General features: G+C 33.4%; 1 protein-coding gene across 2 annotated transcripts in view; it reads left to right on the top strand.

Annotated features, from left to right (window-relative positions):
• The first annotated feature begins 258 nt into the window (after nucleotides 1-258).
• Nucleotides 259-17,805, top strand: part of LOC148601088 (pleckstrin homology domain-containing family M member 1-like) — a 31,534-nt gene continuing 13,987 nt past the window's right edge. For both annotated transcript variants that reach the window (XM_088555088.1, XM_088555089.1), the window contains exons 1-10: nucleotides 259-438; nucleotides 2,902-3,022; nucleotides 5,694-5,772; nucleotides 7,067-7,117; nucleotides 10,675-10,770; nucleotides 12,434-12,513; nucleotides 14,261-14,331; nucleotides 14,916-15,044; nucleotides 15,501-16,688; nucleotides 17,439-17,578. In XM_088555088.1, coding sequence (XP_088411214.1) covers nucleotides 405-438; nucleotides 2,902-3,022; nucleotides 5,694-5,772; nucleotides 7,067-7,117; nucleotides 10,675-10,770; nucleotides 12,434-12,513; nucleotides 14,261-14,331; nucleotides 14,916-15,044; nucleotides 15,501-16,688; nucleotides 17,439-17,578 — 1,989 coding nt within the window. In that variant the 5' untranslated portion in view covers nucleotides 259-404. The remainder of the gene's footprint in view (nucleotides 439-2,901; nucleotides 3,023-5,693; nucleotides 5,773-7,066; nucleotides 7,118-10,674; nucleotides 10,771-12,433; nucleotides 12,514-14,260; nucleotides 14,332-14,915; nucleotides 15,045-15,500; nucleotides 16,689-17,438; nucleotides 17,579-17,805) is intronic.

A 17,805-nucleotide genomic window follows, 5' to 3' on the forward strand; every position in this document is an offset into this window, starting at 1 on the left:
TGACCAAAATCACGACGCCAGGCGTCGATTTCACAAAAAGTGTAAAATTGATCGTAACTTATGACGTAACAATGCTATTTTCTGTTATGATGTCATTACTTACGACCAACTTTGCACTTCCGACTTTTTGTGAAATTGATGCCAGGACGGTAAACACAACAATGTTCGAGTTAATTATTTACGTGGCGGTAGGAAAAATTTCTTACAAACCGGAAGTATGGGAAAGCCCCGACTTTGTTTTTCGGTTTTCTCTAGACTTGTTGAGATTATGAAAAGAAAAACAATAACACCCATCCATGATCAACTGATGACGAAAAGAAAATATCCTAATAATCATTTTTAGTATCCAACTTAGTTTTAGTTATTTTAATGAATATGTAAATTGTATATGAAGTCGACAACAAATGAATATCTCAGGAAAAATTTTCAAAAAACGAGGTAATGCCTGGTTTCATTACTACTAACATAACATAAATATAATTTCTCTGCGATTTGGTCGTTAAACGACTTCTTGAATGGCTAGATATTTACAACATCACACAATGAATTATTTGATGTGAAAAATTTGCTGTTGCAATTGGTTATTGTGTGATTGTGTATCATTTTCTATAAAGGCAGTGGCTCCTCTTCCAAGAATTCGTGGATGGGGAGCCTCTTCAGGCTAATCATCTACACATCCGGTTTACATCAATTATGTGTGGAATCATGACGGAAATGCCAAATTTGTCACGGAAATATTGTCAAACTTATCCGCAAGTGTACAACTTCTAATGGGATCACATTTAATAAACTGGACAGTTTTCTATTTGTTATATACTAGTCGGGCTTGAAAATAGACCAAATTTATGTCATATGTTGGCCAGACACAGAACAATCTACTGTGGTTTTGATGTTTGGTGTCAAAGTCAATGCATGGTTTTTATCATGTTTCAGAAATTTGTAATAAAATCATGGACGAAAATGTAAATATCCTACATGTCTAAAAATATATCCTTCAGTGCTGATGCATGGGATGTTCTCAAAATTTTAGTTGCTGAAAAGAAGGACCAGCATGAATGGACATGTTTCACATGTTAGCAGAAACTGCCTGACCAAGACTCACTAGCTTGTGATTGCTGTCTGGAGTGGCAGCATTATGAGTTAAAATGTGTTAGACTGAATCATGTGCCAAAAGAGTAATCAAGGGAACCAAGGTTATAGCAGTAATCAAAAGAATGTAATCCAGGGACAAAGATCAGACATAGAAAACAGACATACACAACAATGAACATAAAGTAACTAAAATCATACATACAAAGTAACAAAGGCAAATGAGCAACTCGGACTCCACTAAAAACTGGTAAGCGTCCTCTGTTTTTCAAGAAACAACCGCTGAGTTGCTCATAAAAAAGTCAAGTTTGGAGTAGACAAATGAGGAAAGGAAAACTGACCATTGAATAAATCAGTTTTCATGGTGCAGATGGATACACCGTAATGATCCCCAAAACATTCTTTCTGGATGTGCAAACTTTGGGGTGACATTTTCATCCCGCTGGGGTTGTTATACACCATACTTATTCTCATTGTATTTGTTTTAAATTGTCTTTCAAATTTGTGAAATGTGTATTTTGTCTTAATTCTGAATGATTTTTAGTCCATGTTTGTTACATCAGATATGATTTAATAACTTTTATTGTATTTGTATCATTTTGAATATGCATGTATTTGTATATTAAAATGAATTTCTCACAATTTCCACATTATTAACATAAATGAAGCATTTCTGTCACGATTCCATGTGTTATTGTCTTAAACTGGATGTGTGAAGGAATCATAGAAAAAAAGGTTTATTAACTTGTGAATGTTAAATATTGCAAAATATCAACTCTCTTTATTCAACTTCAACATCACAACAAACTCACTGAGACTCTTTTGTTAAATGACTCAAGTTGATATTTTGCAATATTCAAACACTCATTATGAAACCTATGAGTATTAGATTTCTCTCATCCAATTCAATCTTGGTCCAGTTTTACACATGAACCCATGTGAGGTCATGATATTGTGGAAATTACTTTTTAAGAAAATACACATGCTAGGTCTAAGAAAGCCCTTTTTCCTGTGCATCTTGCAGAATGTTTTAGGCAATATAGTACATTGTACAAGCTGCCTCTCATTCTCATAGGCAATTATAGTAATAATTAGGTTTTCTGTCAGTATTCTATATAAGATTTCCCGTCTTTCCCTTGGGAACATACTATTCCTATAACTGGAAAATAAGTATTAACAAAAAATATAATAGTCTTATCAAACAATGTTGTTGGAAACCCATGGTTGATTATGGAGGGCTTTTTCTACTGTTTTTTTAAATAAGGTCTGTGCCACTGAGATTGGGAATTTTTTTATCAGTTGGGAAAAAAAAACTAAAATAAATTATGAGATATAGCAATGCCATTTTTTCTTCAGATACCTTCTATTTTACAATTGATGGAAGATAAAGGTAAAAGAAGTTCTGAAATAGTTATCAAAAATCGGCTGCTGTGAAAAGTCGTAATTGAAGAATAGACATATTTCTTTCCCCGATTTAAAAATTGCCCTTGAGAAATTGTGACAGAAATGATTTTTGAACTCATCAAGAAAATATGACTTTCATTCTACCCACAGATGAATTGATTAACAACTTTCACATTGCTCACTTCAGTTGGGAAATTAATAATAAATTTTTGGAAAAAAAGTAACTTTCTATCAATGGGAATAGGGCAGATAATTAGTGGTAAATTGAAGGTAGAAAAAGCCTTGTTATGGTGCATAACCTTCCTGGATGCATGTAATGTAGATATAGGAAGGTAAAGCATCATAATCAACAGTGAGTTTCTGATGATTATCAACCGACAGTTATTTTTCCAATTCATTGTTCAACAGGTCCTACAAAAGAAGACACTGTTAGGGAAACCAAGTGTAAAAGGAAGATTTCTTCAGAGCTGAACTCAGCTATTAAAACTTTGCAGCAGGAACATTGTAACTCTGGGGAACCCATTCATAGGTGAGACTTGTGAAATGTTCAAATTTGAGGGTTGAAAAGGTTACCTGAAAGGAAAGATTCTGTCTCAAAGTCATGGCTGAGGCTTTAAGTACCAACCCATATCAAATCCAGACACTGCAAATGATAGAGATTATTCAAGCTGCATAAAAATGCACTGTACAAATCATGATCTTCTGGTCTTCATATTTCACATTATTACATAACTATAGTCCTTTCTGCATGCAGATATGTATTTTTTGAAAACCCAGTGATATTTTGGCTCTTTTCAAACCTACCCCCATTCCTTTTTTATTGGGAAAATAGGTCATTTTTTCAAATTTGGAAATTCAAAGTTATATTATAAAACCTTGAATTTTAGTTGAAATGATGAATTTTTATAGAGGATGTCAAGAAAAAGATAAGTCATAAACAGTTCATGGGTTTAATTTTGAACAAGAACACCATATTTTACCCTTCGACTACCTATTGGGAAATAATTAATCTTATTTGGGATTGTTTTTGAGCTATTTTTCTGACAACTTGGGAAAGCTTCATAAGGGAAACAGCCTTATTTTGGAGGAAATTTAGGGCAAACAAAATCACTTCTTATACCATCCATTTACTCAAACAAATCAAGGACTGTAACTCCTGCCAAGCACTAATTTCATGTATAATCTTTTTAATTTTTATCTCATGAATGCAACTACTGAATGATTAACTAAGACTGGTTGTGTAGCATGTAACTGTAGATAAGAAGTAGAATTGATTTTTAGAAAATGTAACCGTGTGCCTACACTGCTGTCATCATGAATTCTAACTTTTCCACTATTAAATAGTTACACTTTTACATGTACATGTATGTAATATTGATGCCCCTTGAGGGCCTCTGATGGGTTGAATACACTTGTATTCCTTGTACATTAAAGAAAAACCAGATCAACTTATTTATGGACAACAAAAGTCCTGCTACTGAAACTTTTAGAAAATTTGCATGAAAATTTACATTTTAAAAATTACATGATACAACAAGCTTGAAGCTAGAATTTTTAGCTCACCCGTCCGAAGGCCATGTGAGCTATTGCCATCACTTGGTGTCCATCGTCGTCGTTGTCGTCGACGTTAACAATTTTTCAAAACTCTTCTTCTCTAACACTACTTGACCAATTTGAACCAAACTTGGTATGAATGTTTCGTGGGGTATCCTGCATAGAACTGGTGTGGGGATTTTTAATTTGTTGAACAACATGGCCGCCATTACTAAAAATAGAGCATAGGGGTCAGAGAGTAGTTTTTCGCATACATCTTGAAAACTGTAAGGTCTACCTAAAGTCTGAATGAGTAAAAGTGTTCAGCATGATGAGATCTATCTGTGGTCAAATTTTCATGATAATTTGTGAAGCCATGTTGGAGTTATTGACCTTTTTCAACATTTTTTGCTTTTTTTGTTATTTCTTTCAAAAATATTCTTCTCTGACACTACTTAGTTAATTGGAACCAAACTTGGTATGAATGTTCCTTGGGATATCCTGCATAGAACTGACATGGGGATTTTTGATCCATAAAAAAACGTGGCCGCTGTTACTAAAAATAGAACATAAGGTCAGATAATAGTTTATCCCCAAAACCATTCGGGTTAGCCAAATTCTTTCAATAGCTGAAATGATCCTTATTATTAGGACTACAAAAGTCTAAGGAGAAAAAAAGTTGTCAGACGATTCCTTGTATGAGTTATTGCCCTTGAAAGGTTTTTTTTTTTACAGTTTTCAGCTAATATCTTCAAAACTATTTAAATTTGCTGCCCTTGAAAGACAAAATTGATCCAGGTGAGCAGTTCAGGCTCCTGGGAGCCTCATGTTCTCATTACTATATATTTTATAATAGATTTTTATACCCTGCCACACAAAGTTTTATTTTGTGATACCCTCTGAAAAGTTGCATCAGTCTGTTTGTCTGTCCTCCGACAGTTTTCAAATGATAACTTTAGAAGAACCAAAGGATCTTTCTTTCAAACTTTGTCTACTGGTAGTTATTAAAGAGATTAAGTTTGAATTTCAGTTTGATCACATTATTTACCCAAAAGTGAAATTTGTTGTAAGTTGTTTTTACCACCGAATTGGTTTAATTAAGTAGCACTCCAGATAAAAATCATGCAAAATGTGATACATGGTTGGAAAGCCTACATATTTTTATTTTTGATATTTTGTTTAAAATGCTTCAGTAAACAGAAATTAACATTTGGTTTTTCGTATAACCAGTGCTCGTAGGAGATAAAAATTGTATAGAATGCACTGTAGAATTCAAAATTAAGGGAGATAACTCTGTTAATGACACTCAAATACAACAGAATCTACTGGATTTTTAATGTCGATTATCTCTTAAGAGCAGGTAGATTTGAATGAATAATTACACATTTCATAATATAGACCCATAAAACAACTTCATTACAAAAATGAAATATGTAGCCTTTTTTGGGGTGTATCACATTTTTCAGATTTTGCATGATTCTTACAAAGACAGCTACTTAATTGGTGTTATCTTTCGTTGAATATTAAATAATTTGAGTTTGATATCTATGTGATGATTGTAATTTAGCATGTGTCCATGTATATTAAAAACAATACAGTGGGTGGGGGTATATCATTTAATGTCCCATTAGATGCCCTTTTTTAACAATATATTCTGTTGATTGTAGCACTGATACTGCCAACAAAGTGTGTAATGTTGTAGAAGCTGTCTTCTTGCATGGTTTAAAGAACTCGGTTGTTAAGAAGGTAATTCTGATAAGTAAATAGAGAAGTTCTAATGCTTAGAAATTTTCCCTTTTTCTTCTTGTCTCTCTATGCACAATGTATTATGTTAATATTGCTGTAGAAATTATTATTTTTTCTCTTGTTCTCATTACCATATATTTTATAATAGAATTTTATACCCTGCCACACAAAGTTTTATTTTGTGATACCCTCTGAGAGTTGCATCAGTCTGTTTTTCTGTCCTCCGACAGTTTTCAAATGATAACTTAGAAAATACCAAAGGATCTTTTTTTCAAACTTTGTCTATTAGTAGTTATTATAGGATGCTTACCCTACCAGTGCACCTGGTCCATGCTCCCAGTTTTAAGTGGAGTCCGAGTTGCTCATTTGCTTTTGTTACTTTGTATGTATGATTTTAGTTACTGTGTATGTCTGTTTTCCATGTCTGGTCCTTGTCCCTGGATTACATTCTTTCGATTACCGCTATAACCTTGGTTCCCTTGATTACTCTTTCAATCTTGTGATAAGGTATAGCAGTGCTACAGGTACCTTCTGTCCATCTTACATATTGTTTATTGTTGAGGATGCAATATTGTTGGTTTTTCAGTGTCATAGGTCAAAAGTCCAAGATAAAAGTGAAATATCTTCTCTCCATTTGGATTAAATAATATTTAAAATTTAAAAAAAAATCTTTTTGTTCTTCTTTATAATTTAATTTGATTTGTAAAAAACTTTCTGATTGGTTGGTTCTCTTTGAGCAAACCAGGTTATGTTGTATAACCTGTTTCGGTACTATGATAACGAAATAACTTTTAGGTTACATCCAAACCCATTTGATATTAAGAAGGAGTCCATGTAAAAACCAGGCAGTGGATGGCACACAACAAATTTTGTTTTCAAAAATTTCATCCATTTCATATCACAAATGCAATCTTTCTCCAAGTTAATTGTTGTTTTTGAATAACTGCAATGATTAAAGAGAAATAAATGCTATAAAAAGAATTGGAATTCATTGAAAAAAAACCCATTTTCTTAACAGGTTATACTCAGTAACCTGGTTTAGGCCTGTTTAAACTTTTTATAAACTGCTTCACATTTTATACGTGTAAAATGCTGCAAACCAGGTTATTTCGTATAACCTGTTCAAAGATGAGTAACATTCCTTGATTAAGAAATATATTATAATATTTTACCATGAACATTTTTTGGTTATAGGGATTTTGACAAAATTATTTATGGAAAATTCAAATTTAGTTTTTGTTTTTACAGCATAAATATTTGAATATGTTTTCATGTAGTTAATGTATTATTTCAGCTTGGAAAATATGTTGGTTTACAGAATGGTGAACAGGCAGACCAAAATATTGTAAGTTCAGTGAAGCTTTAGAGATTGTGTTCCTTTTTTTTAAGTGTCAGTAATTTGAAGTATTTTAATTAATTAAAATTATATGAAATGCATTGCAATATCATCGTCAAAGGGAAATAATCACTTTCCCCTATCACTTTGAACTTGTTTTTCTGCATCCTCTGACACTTCCAAGACAAACTTACTGTCAATTCATCTTCTGTTGACCATAAACTACAATTATGTGCCAAATTGTCATATATATGTGTTTTTTTTCTGAGCATGATTCATTTTTGCTTCGATTTTGCCTGATTCCTAAAGATTCCAGCACTTAAGGCTAAATATATTTTTTACTTCCACAGGACCCAAATTATTTATGCCATTTATTATAACAATTTATTGGTAATCTGTGCTTTTTTCTTTTGATCTTGTCGGCAGATATTTCTCCATCTCTCTGTCTACAAAAATGAATAAAAATACAAAAAAATGTATCATAATTGGATAAGGGCTGTTCGTACTTTCATATTTGGGTAATCACCCATAGAAGTAAATTAAGATTCTTTATACTTTGATTTCTAACACTGAACTGAAAAAATAACCTACTATAGAGATAAATTAAAGCACCTTCCGTGGGTACCTCCTATGTTTTGATGGAACAGCCCTTACTGATTATCAGAATAAAAGTTACTTCTGGTTTCGATACTGACAATTTGGAATATCTGACATGCTCATTGAGATACTCACATGATCTTATCAGGTATCAAAGAGAAAGTAATTATAAATTTATGTATTTCCACCACCATGCTAGGCCCTAAAGTAGGGTTTATGTATATCCACCACAAAGCTAGGCCCTAAAGTAGGGTTTATGTATATCCACCACAATGCTAGGTCCTGAAGTAGGATTTATGTATTTCCACCACAATGCTAGGCCCTATAGTAGAGTTTATGTACACGTATTTCCACCACAATGCTAGACCCTGAAGTAGGGTTTATGTATTTCCACCACAGTGCTAGACCCTGAAGTAGGGTTTATGTATATCCACCACAATGCTAGGCCCTGAAGTAGGGTTTATGCCCACACATCAAGCTTATGTTTCATTCTGCTTCACTGATTTTTGTGGGAGTTATGGTCCTCAAACTTAAAAAGATTTCAGAAATTTCAGTTTTCTGCACTTTTTTTCTAAATGCTTGCAGATATTGAGCTGATTTTTGATATGAAAGTCTACAGATCAAGTTTATGTTTTGTTGTGCTTCGTTGATTTTTGTCTGAGTTATGGCCCTTGAACTTCAAAAAAATTTATGGAAATTTAAGTTTTCCAACCCTTTTTTCTAAACGCTTGCAGATATTGAGCTGGTTTTTGGTATGTGAGTCTGCCTTTATGATTTACAGATCAAATGTAGGTTTCGCTCAACTTCTATGATTTTTGTCTGAGTTATGGCCTTGAATTTCCCAAAATTTAAGTATACAGCAATTTTTTAGCTCACCTGGCAGAAGGCCATGTGAGCTATTGTCATCACTTGGTGTCTGTTATTGTCATCATTAACAATTTTACCAAACCAAACTTGGTATGTCTGTTCCACGGTGTATGGTGCATAGAACTGATGTGTGGATTTTTGATCCGTCGAAAAACATGCCTGCCGTTACTAAAAATAGAACATAGGGGTCAGACAGTTGTTTTTCGCATACATCTCCAAAACGATTAGGTTAAGCCAAATTCTGACATTAGGTAAAAGTGTTCAGCATGATGACATCTATCTGTGGTTAAATTTTCATTTTGATATATTAAGCCATGTTGGAGTTATTGCCCTTATTCAATGTTTTTTTTTTGCTATTTAGAATGTTATTTCTTTCAAAAATCTTCTCCTCTGACACCACCTGACCAATTGGAACCAAACTTGGTATGAATGTTCCTTAGGGTATCATGCATAGAACCATCATGGGGATTTTTGATCCGTCGAAAAACATGGCTGCTGTTACTTAAAATAGAACAAAGGGGTCAGACAATAGTTTTTCATAAGTATCTCCAAAACTAGGTTTTGCAAAATTATTTAATGATAAGGTTTAGCAAAATTATTTCTATAGCTGAAATGATCCTTATTATAAGGCTTTCAAAAGTCGTCAGGGATCAAAGTTGTCAGGTGACTCCTGTAAGAGTTATTGCCCTTGAAAGATGAAAAATGACAGTTTTTTTCACAATTTTTAACCAATATCTTTAAAACTAAGAGATAGAAACTTTCTATTGCTGAAATGATCCTTATGATAGTCCTACCAAAGTCTTCTTGAGTCAAAATTGTTGAACAACTCCTTGTTAAATTTATTGCCCATGAAAGACAAACTTTAATAACAAGGTGAGCGATTCAGGCTCCTGGGAGCCTCTTCTTTCTAAACACTTGCAGATATTTAGCTGATTTTTGGTATTTGAGTCAACCTTAATGAGTTACATATCAAGTTTATGTTTCGTTTTGCTGATTTTTGTCTGCTATGGCCCTTGAATTTCAAAAATATTTACAAAAATTTAAGTTTTCCACCCTTTTGTTCTAAGTGCTTGCAGATATTGAGCTTATATTAGGTATGAAAGTCTAAACTTATGAGTTACTAATCAAGACAAAGTTTAGTTCTGTTCTGCTGATGTTTGACCGAGTTATGGCCCTTGAACTTTATTTACGGAAATTTAAGTTTTCCACACTTTTTTCTTAACAGATATTGAGCTGATTTTTGATATGTGAGTCAACCCTTATGAGTTACAGATCAAGTTTATGTTTTGTTTTGCTCAGCTTCGCTGATTTTTGTCCAAGTTATGGCCCTTGAAGTTACTGAAATTTAAGTTTTTCGCATTTTTTTCTAAACACTTGCAGATATTGAGCTGATTTTTTGTATGCGAGTCTACCTTGATGAGTTAAGATCAAGTTTACATTTGGTTCCGCTTTGCTGAATTTTTTCAATGTTACCAACTTTCAGTTTTACATGCTTTTTTCTAAAGACTTAAGATATTGAATTTGTATTTTTTTGACAAATCAGTCAACCTTATTTGAAACCTATCTGTCCAATTGTCTGTGCATAAAACTGAAATGGATTTGAATATCTTTCTTGGCTTTGTCCATATTCCTTCTTCTGTTCAAAATCAAGGTCATTTCCTCAGTTTTGTTATTTATACTTGATGATCCAAGGTAGTATTTGAATCAGTGATATAAACAGCAGGTAGGAGAGTATGTATTATTTTGCAATACTCTCAGAATGCTTGTTGTTAAAACGAGATTAGTCAAAATCCTTACTCTTTATTACAGGTTAACTTCCTGCCAGAATGAAATCCATCTTTCAATGTTCAAAGGTCAAAGGTTGAATTCATATTGTTATCATTATAAGGACTTTGTCCTCTATTAAATGATGTATAATAATTGATTTTCATAGACAATACAGTCACACTTGACATTGTTTTGTCCAATGTACTATAATCCCAGTTACCTGTTTATGTTCAGAAATATAATTCTAAATCTAGGTTTCTTGTCCTGGTGTAAAGTAAAAAAATGCAGTGTGAAGACCACCATTAATAATTAAATCTTACACATTCCTTTTACAGAACTTTTGGAGCTTTGCATCCAAGTTTACCCATCATGACACTACTGCCCAGCTGACCAGACTGGGGCAGATAACCACAGAAATAGGGCTGTGTAGGGTATGTATTAAACAGAAAGCGGTAGCGTTGTTTTTTTTGGGTGTGTGTAGAGGGGAGGATGAATAAAGAGGGAAGCTAAAGGAGATTTGTCTACTTGTCTTGGCTTCACTCATATTAGACCACAGATCAGATATCCTATATATTGACATCATTAACCTTTTGACACTATGTGTAAATGTTAATCATCCTATGGAAATCCTTATTGTAAGCTCACCTGGCCGAAGGTACCATCACTTGGTGTCCCTTGTAATTGTTGTCTATCGTTGTCATCAGTTGTTGTTAACAATTTTTCAAAAACTCTTCTCCTCTGACACTGTTTGACCAATTGGAACCAAACTTGGTATGAATGTTTCCTGGGGCATCCTGCATAGAAATGATGTAGGGATTTTTGCTCCGTTAAAAAACTTGGCTGCTGTTACTAAAAATAGAACAAAGGGGTCAGTCAGAAGATTTTCTTATATATTTCCAAAACAATTAGGTTAAGCCAAATTCTTTCCATTGCTTTAATGATCCTTATTAAAAGGCTCACAAAAGTCTTCAGAGGATCAGCCAATATCTTGAAAACTAAAATAGATAGAATGAAACTTTCAATTGATGAAATGGTCTTTATGATAAGTCCTACCAAAGTCTTCTTGAGTCAAAATTGTTGGATAACTCCTTGTTAGAGTTATTGCCCTTGAAAGGCAAAAATTTAACCAGCTTAGCAATTCAGGCACCTGGGAGCCTCTTGTATTTTAATACATTGAAACCTGTCTAAACCAAACTTCTTTTAGTCTTTAGAATTTGAATGGTTTAGACATGTGTTCAGTTTAACAAGGTTCAAAATACAATTAACATTATAAAAAATTAGGTTTAGACAGGTTTTCATTCTTTAAAGGTTTTGTTAATACAGGTGTTACTGTATTTGCAGTTACTTTGAAATACCAATTCAAATGAGTAGAGAGTCTTTTTAATATAGATAGCAGTGATTTAACAATTGTTCCCAGTGTAATATTTTTCGTTAACTCACATTGTGGAATGAATTTGGTAATTTCACTCTCGGACTGTCTCCTGCAAAAATGTCACAAAACATCACAATATGATTATCAATTCACCGTTCACAAAATTTAAAATTTATGCTAAAAATAGCAACAGATAATGGAGGAATATATGTATTATAAATAGGATACTGTGAAAGTACTATTGTTGGGGTAACAATTTTTGTGGTTTTCCTGGGTAGGCCAAACCACAAAATTTGGTCCTCAATGAAAAGGAGAATCCCATAAACGTGAATTCTGAAAACCTCAAAACCATGAATTCAAGAATCCATGAACTTGTCTTCCCTAATCCATGAAAATTGTTATTCATGAATTGAAGTATTTTCATAGTAATCAGTAAGTTATGAATAACCAAAATATGATCACTCGTGCCATTTAACTCATGCACAGAAGTTTGGCAGACTCATTAAATCTTCAGCACTCATGATCATATCTTGGTTATTCTATTCATTGTTCTTTTTCTTTTGGTGAAACTCTCATTCTGTTGAGTAATAGTGTCAATTACATAAGACAAAGAAAAAGCATATACATGTATGTTCCAGTATATTACATGTTTAAGAAACATTATCTGATTAGTTCGCATGCTAATTAATAATCTTATGAAATCATTTATGACTTATGAACAGGCATGGATCAGAGTGGCTTTGAATGATGGCCTAATGTCCAGCTATGTAGATGCCATGTTAGCTGACAAAGGAACATTACAGTAAGATTTTAACCCTTTAGCAAATAAGGATTTGGTGGTATATATAGATAGATAGATGAATCACCTTGCCAATCAATTCAACCTTCTGTCCATACATTCTTAACCTCATATTTAGAATGTACAGACCACATTTATTAATTTTCTTATTTTCTAGTCATGAATTGAAATTGTTTTTCTGCCTACCTAAATGTACCTTCATTTACATATCTCCCTTCCTCCCCACCTACCTACATATATATATCTCCCTTCCTCTTCTACCTACCTACCAACCTCCCTACTTCCCTACCTACCTACCTACCTACCTATATATATAGATATATCTCCCTTCCTCCCCTACTTCCCTACCAACCTACCTACCTATACATATCTCCCTTCCTCCCGTACCTCCCTACCTACTTCCCTACCTACCTACATATACATATCTCTCCCTCCCTCTTCTACCTACCTACTTATCTACCTACATATACATATCTCCCTTTCTCTCCTACCTACCTACCTACCTACATATACATATCTCTCCCTCCCTCCCTCTTCTACCTACCTACTTACCTACCTACATATACATATTTCCCTTTCTCCCCTACCTACCTACTTACCTTCCTGTATATACCTCTCTTCTAGCACTCTTTTCTGCTTTTTAACACCAGATCAATTTTCTTGCTGGAACTTTCATTCTCACAATGGATGAATAATATGCCCATGGATGTTGGACTAAAGTACAATAAAAATCCATATTTTTCCCATAACTGCCCTTGACAGAATATGCCTGCCTTGACATAAGAAATACCTGTAATTACGTTTTCCTTATTTCATTGAATATGACTAGTTTTAACAAATAGGTTTTAGTTCTATCAGCTCAATTGTATAAACCACAAGTAAAGAATAGGTTATTAACTCTTCTTCTGTGATCTCTTTTAAGTGTGAAACCTGTGAAATCTTTTCACCTGTGTATTTATGATTTACTGCACTCTAGTCGTTTTCAAGAATGAATTTTCACCTATTTTTTTATGGAATCACAGGCTTTCAATCGGGTCTTGAAGTACAATCTTTTACCGTGGAAGAATAAAGTTTTAATTGTGGGGTTATAACATTTGTGGCTTAATTGATCATCAAGAATTCACAGAAAAGTTAAAATTATGATTACAATGTACTTCTATAAACTTGTGAATCTTATCAAAGGAAACTATTATCTTATTAAAATAATGTCCATGTAAATTTATGAGAGTCTGTATCTAACTCTGAAAACCTTGAATCATATAGATTTGAGGATTTAAACTAACCCAGTTCAAGCTGTGACATTCCTGTCACACCTGGTGATCTCTATTATACTTGAATCCACAAGATGGCTCCTTTGTTTCTTATAATCACTCAAGAATATCAATGATCAGTGATAAATATGACTTTTTACAAGTATCTAGTTGAATCAGTGAGTACTGATATGCACAGCCTGACATGCCACACTCTAATGTGGTGCTTTTTTTCCCTATATGTTTTACCACTGGGCTTTATGTCATGGTATGTAAAAAATAAATTTATATGGAATGCACCATGAGTACTGTACTATAAAATTCGGAAGAGCTTGAAAATGTGTTATAATCATAGTACTGTTTCATAGTCTTTGTTCCTAGATTATATACTTTTGATTTCTGCTAGAATCTTGGTTCACTTAATTACTCTTTCAAATTCCATTGAGACTTAATTTGATTTTTTTGTGTGATTTCTATAAATGCTATCTTTTATTTTGCAGGTATTATTACCATAGATTGGCATATCTCAATGATTTTGAACAGCAGGAAATTCTAAAGTCTCTTCTGAAAGGTAATTTGAAACTTTAAATCATCTTTTTCAATCTCCAAAACAATATAGAGAATAAACTCATGAGGAAACTGGAGAAGGCCTTTGGCCAAAATGTTTTTCAAAGGTTGAAACAGACAATTTATGACAGAAATATTCCAGGAATTTAAAAACAATTAAATTTTCACTATAATGTTCACTGAAAATTTAAAAGCTAATTGATGAATACATACTTATGATTATACCAATAACTGAATGTTACTTATCTTGAGTTAAATGTCACATTGGATGACTAATATCTGCAGGATGAACTGTTTTAATATTTTTACACTGCTGTATTTGCACAATCAGAACTTCTTGGTTATTATCATTAACTTTTGTGTAATAAGAAAGTCTGAGTAGTCTGTGTAGTTTTATCCAGTATTTGCCCAGCTAACTACTTTTTACTGAAATCAGATTGTTCCTTCTAAGGCCATAAGTTAAAATGTTTATATATTCCCGTTATGAGGGCTTTATTCCATATAAAATAAAGGTCATGCATGTTTATAAATATGTATATAAAAAGGCATTATGATTGTCTTGATTAAGAAATGTTCTTGTTATTTCAGGGTTAATGACTTTAGAGTTCAAATTATCATTCAACTCAAGAGTACTGAATTCATGGATGAATACACCTCTAGAGCTAGCTGGGCTGAAAGAAAAGGATGATACTCCATTGCCTGTTGTCAGTACTTTAGGTAAATCAAGTCTTGATTGGAAATTTTAAAAATGCCTCAACACAGACTTTTGGGGAAAAAAATGAAAAAGAAAGTTGACTAATTTTATTGCCGTTACCCTAGAATCTTGAGAAAAGGTAAAGTCCTTGCTAGATAGAAATGTAAGGGTGACGTGCCCTGACCTCACAGACCCACATTGTTTTGTCCCTTCTGAGTACAACTGTGTCCTTTTCTTACTTATAAAGTACCCTGATTAAATTTTGATAAATAGTGTCACCCAAGCCATATCTATATTAAATAAAGATTGCAAATAACTTCCTTTTTCCTTCAAGTGCCATATACATGCACTTTCTTTTATCCATGTACAATGTACATGTGAATTCAGTATTAAATTTTCATTACAATTTCTTCATTTCAATTATTTATTTTTGATGTAAATTTCCTGAGTAATCTTAAATGGTCATCTTTTTCTTTCAGGAAAACCATCTAAAAGACCAGCTGCCGGAGACACAACTTCTACTAATCAAGAACCAGTCAAAGTTATTCACAGAACTTCAAGTGGTTTTAATGAAACTAAGACACCACCTAATTCTCCATACAGTTCTGGAAATTTTCCACAAGGATTTACAAGGCAAGATGTTGAGGATATAAAAAACTTTAATTTAAGTTCTTCTCCATCTAACACAGAATGTTCTAGTTCAAGTCATATTTCATGCCCTGATCCTGTGAAATACAATCGGAATCCAGCTGTCCTTGTTGAAAATGACACCAAAGATGATGTCATGTTTACGCTAAATGAAGAAGATGATCAGAATCAAGATTCTTTTGTTGCAGAAAATATTCAGTCTGTGATCAAACGCTCAAATGATCAAGAAGGAAGGATGAAGATTAGTCAAAGGGCAAGTCCAAGGGATGATATTGAACAAAACTGTGACCTTGACCTGTCAGATTCTAAAGAGTTATCTCCTTCATTGAAATCTCCTTCAAACTTTACGCTTGACCAAAGCTCACCAAAAAGTAAAATTTTATCTGTGTATGATGACCTGGATTCTAACAAACTAACAAACAATAAACCTCCAGAAGATGCTCTAGATGAAGCTGGGCATACTATTGAAGACCAACAAGCAAGAATTCTTGCTGACATTCTAGGTGATGATAATAACTTTCAAGGAGAACTTGTTTCAAGTCCTGAACAGACTGACTCAGGTATCGTCCATAGTCCGCCATCTTTGCCATCTTCAGCGACAGGGAGTCCTTCGGTTGTAGGGAACAAGTTAAAAGGGAAGAAACATAAACTTAAACCTGATTTCCATACAACCAAGCATGAATCACCTCCGGAAATTTCACCAGCAGTTGCAAACTCAATTGAGACTTCACAAATCAATTTGTCGAAACACCGGTACTCCTTACCAAACTTACAGGTCTTACGAGGCAGCCCACACAGCTCTAGTCCAAATTTTAATGCCATTGAAGAAAGTCAAACATCCATTAGACCTAGATCGGAAAGTGACAATATAGAGGAAGCTGTGATAGGATCACCTTCTAGTTGTGGAAATAGTCTTGGTGCTATGAGTGGTTGGTCATCGTCGTTCCAGTTAGAGTCAGAGGACACAGTTAGACCTTTACCTGATCCCAAACCTTCTAACATTCCTAATAGACCAAAAGGTATACTTCATAATAATGAAATAATAAAATATCACACTTGCGTGTGTTTTTTTGTGATTATCTTATCGGCAATCAGCGAAGACAAAAAGCAATTCTTTTACCGTGAACACTTCCACCTCTATGACAAAGCTAATAAACAAAAAAAAATGCTTTAAATCATGAGTTGCTTGTTTTGTTTTTATCTCATAAATGATAATTAAAACTGCAATACAGGTATATCATTTAAAACAAAATACAGACCGGGTTCTAACTGAAGATGTTGAAGAATTTTTTTCAAACCTTGAATACTTATTGAGTATCATAAAATACAGATAAAGTTTGAAGTTTGCTTTGATTAGATTATTTATACAAATATCAAGATATTTTTTCTCCCTTAAATTTTTTGCAATGAGTCCAGGTGGCCTTAGAATGCCTTTTTTTCAATAGTTTAATAATTAGAAAAGATGTACTAATCTTTTGTATTGAAAACCTGTATTCATACAAAGTAACAAAATTTTCAATAAAAGAGGGGTTTCAAACCCTGAAACCTTTCTTGGGTTCCTCACTACAATTACAGGTGTTCAGTACAATATAGATGAGAACAACATTTTCTTAATTTTCTTGAAAGCTACAGCTTTGAACTTGGTTGATATTGCTCGAAAACAACAAGTTTGTAAAAAAAATTGTACAACTGATTATACTTTATTTTATTTGAAAGCATGGAGTTGTATCAATGTATTACTGCGAATATCCTTTTGTGCTTTAATTTAGCTGAGAGTTTTGGATCATTGTTAAAGAATTATACGCCAACCAGTTCAGTTACATCCCCTTCTTTAGATGCGGTTCTCCAGGATTTACCAGGGTCATCTGACATGTCATCTCCAGTTCGTCATCGGATCTATGAGGTTGAGGTAAATATTTCCATGACCATGCATTCATTATTTCTTCATGTATTTAGAAATCTTAATGGCATATCTAGTTATTCATTTGATAGGGGGATTGTGGGCTCACCTTGACAGAGGGAGATCCAACATCTTATCAGGAGATTATGAAATATCTGCCAATCATTGTTAATCCAGAATCATTCAATCAATAAATCTATTAATACGGTCATAACATGTACATACATGTAGACTGG

Source organism: Perna viridis, chromosome 12 (genome assembly GCF_037379345.1).
Source record: "Perna viridis isolate PV_CMFRI_1.1 ecotype Kerala chromosome 12, ASM3737934v1, whole genome shotgun sequence".
In the NCBI taxonomy this organism is placed as follows: domain Eukaryota; kingdom Metazoa; phylum Mollusca; class Bivalvia; order Mytilida; family Mytilidae; genus Perna; species Perna viridis.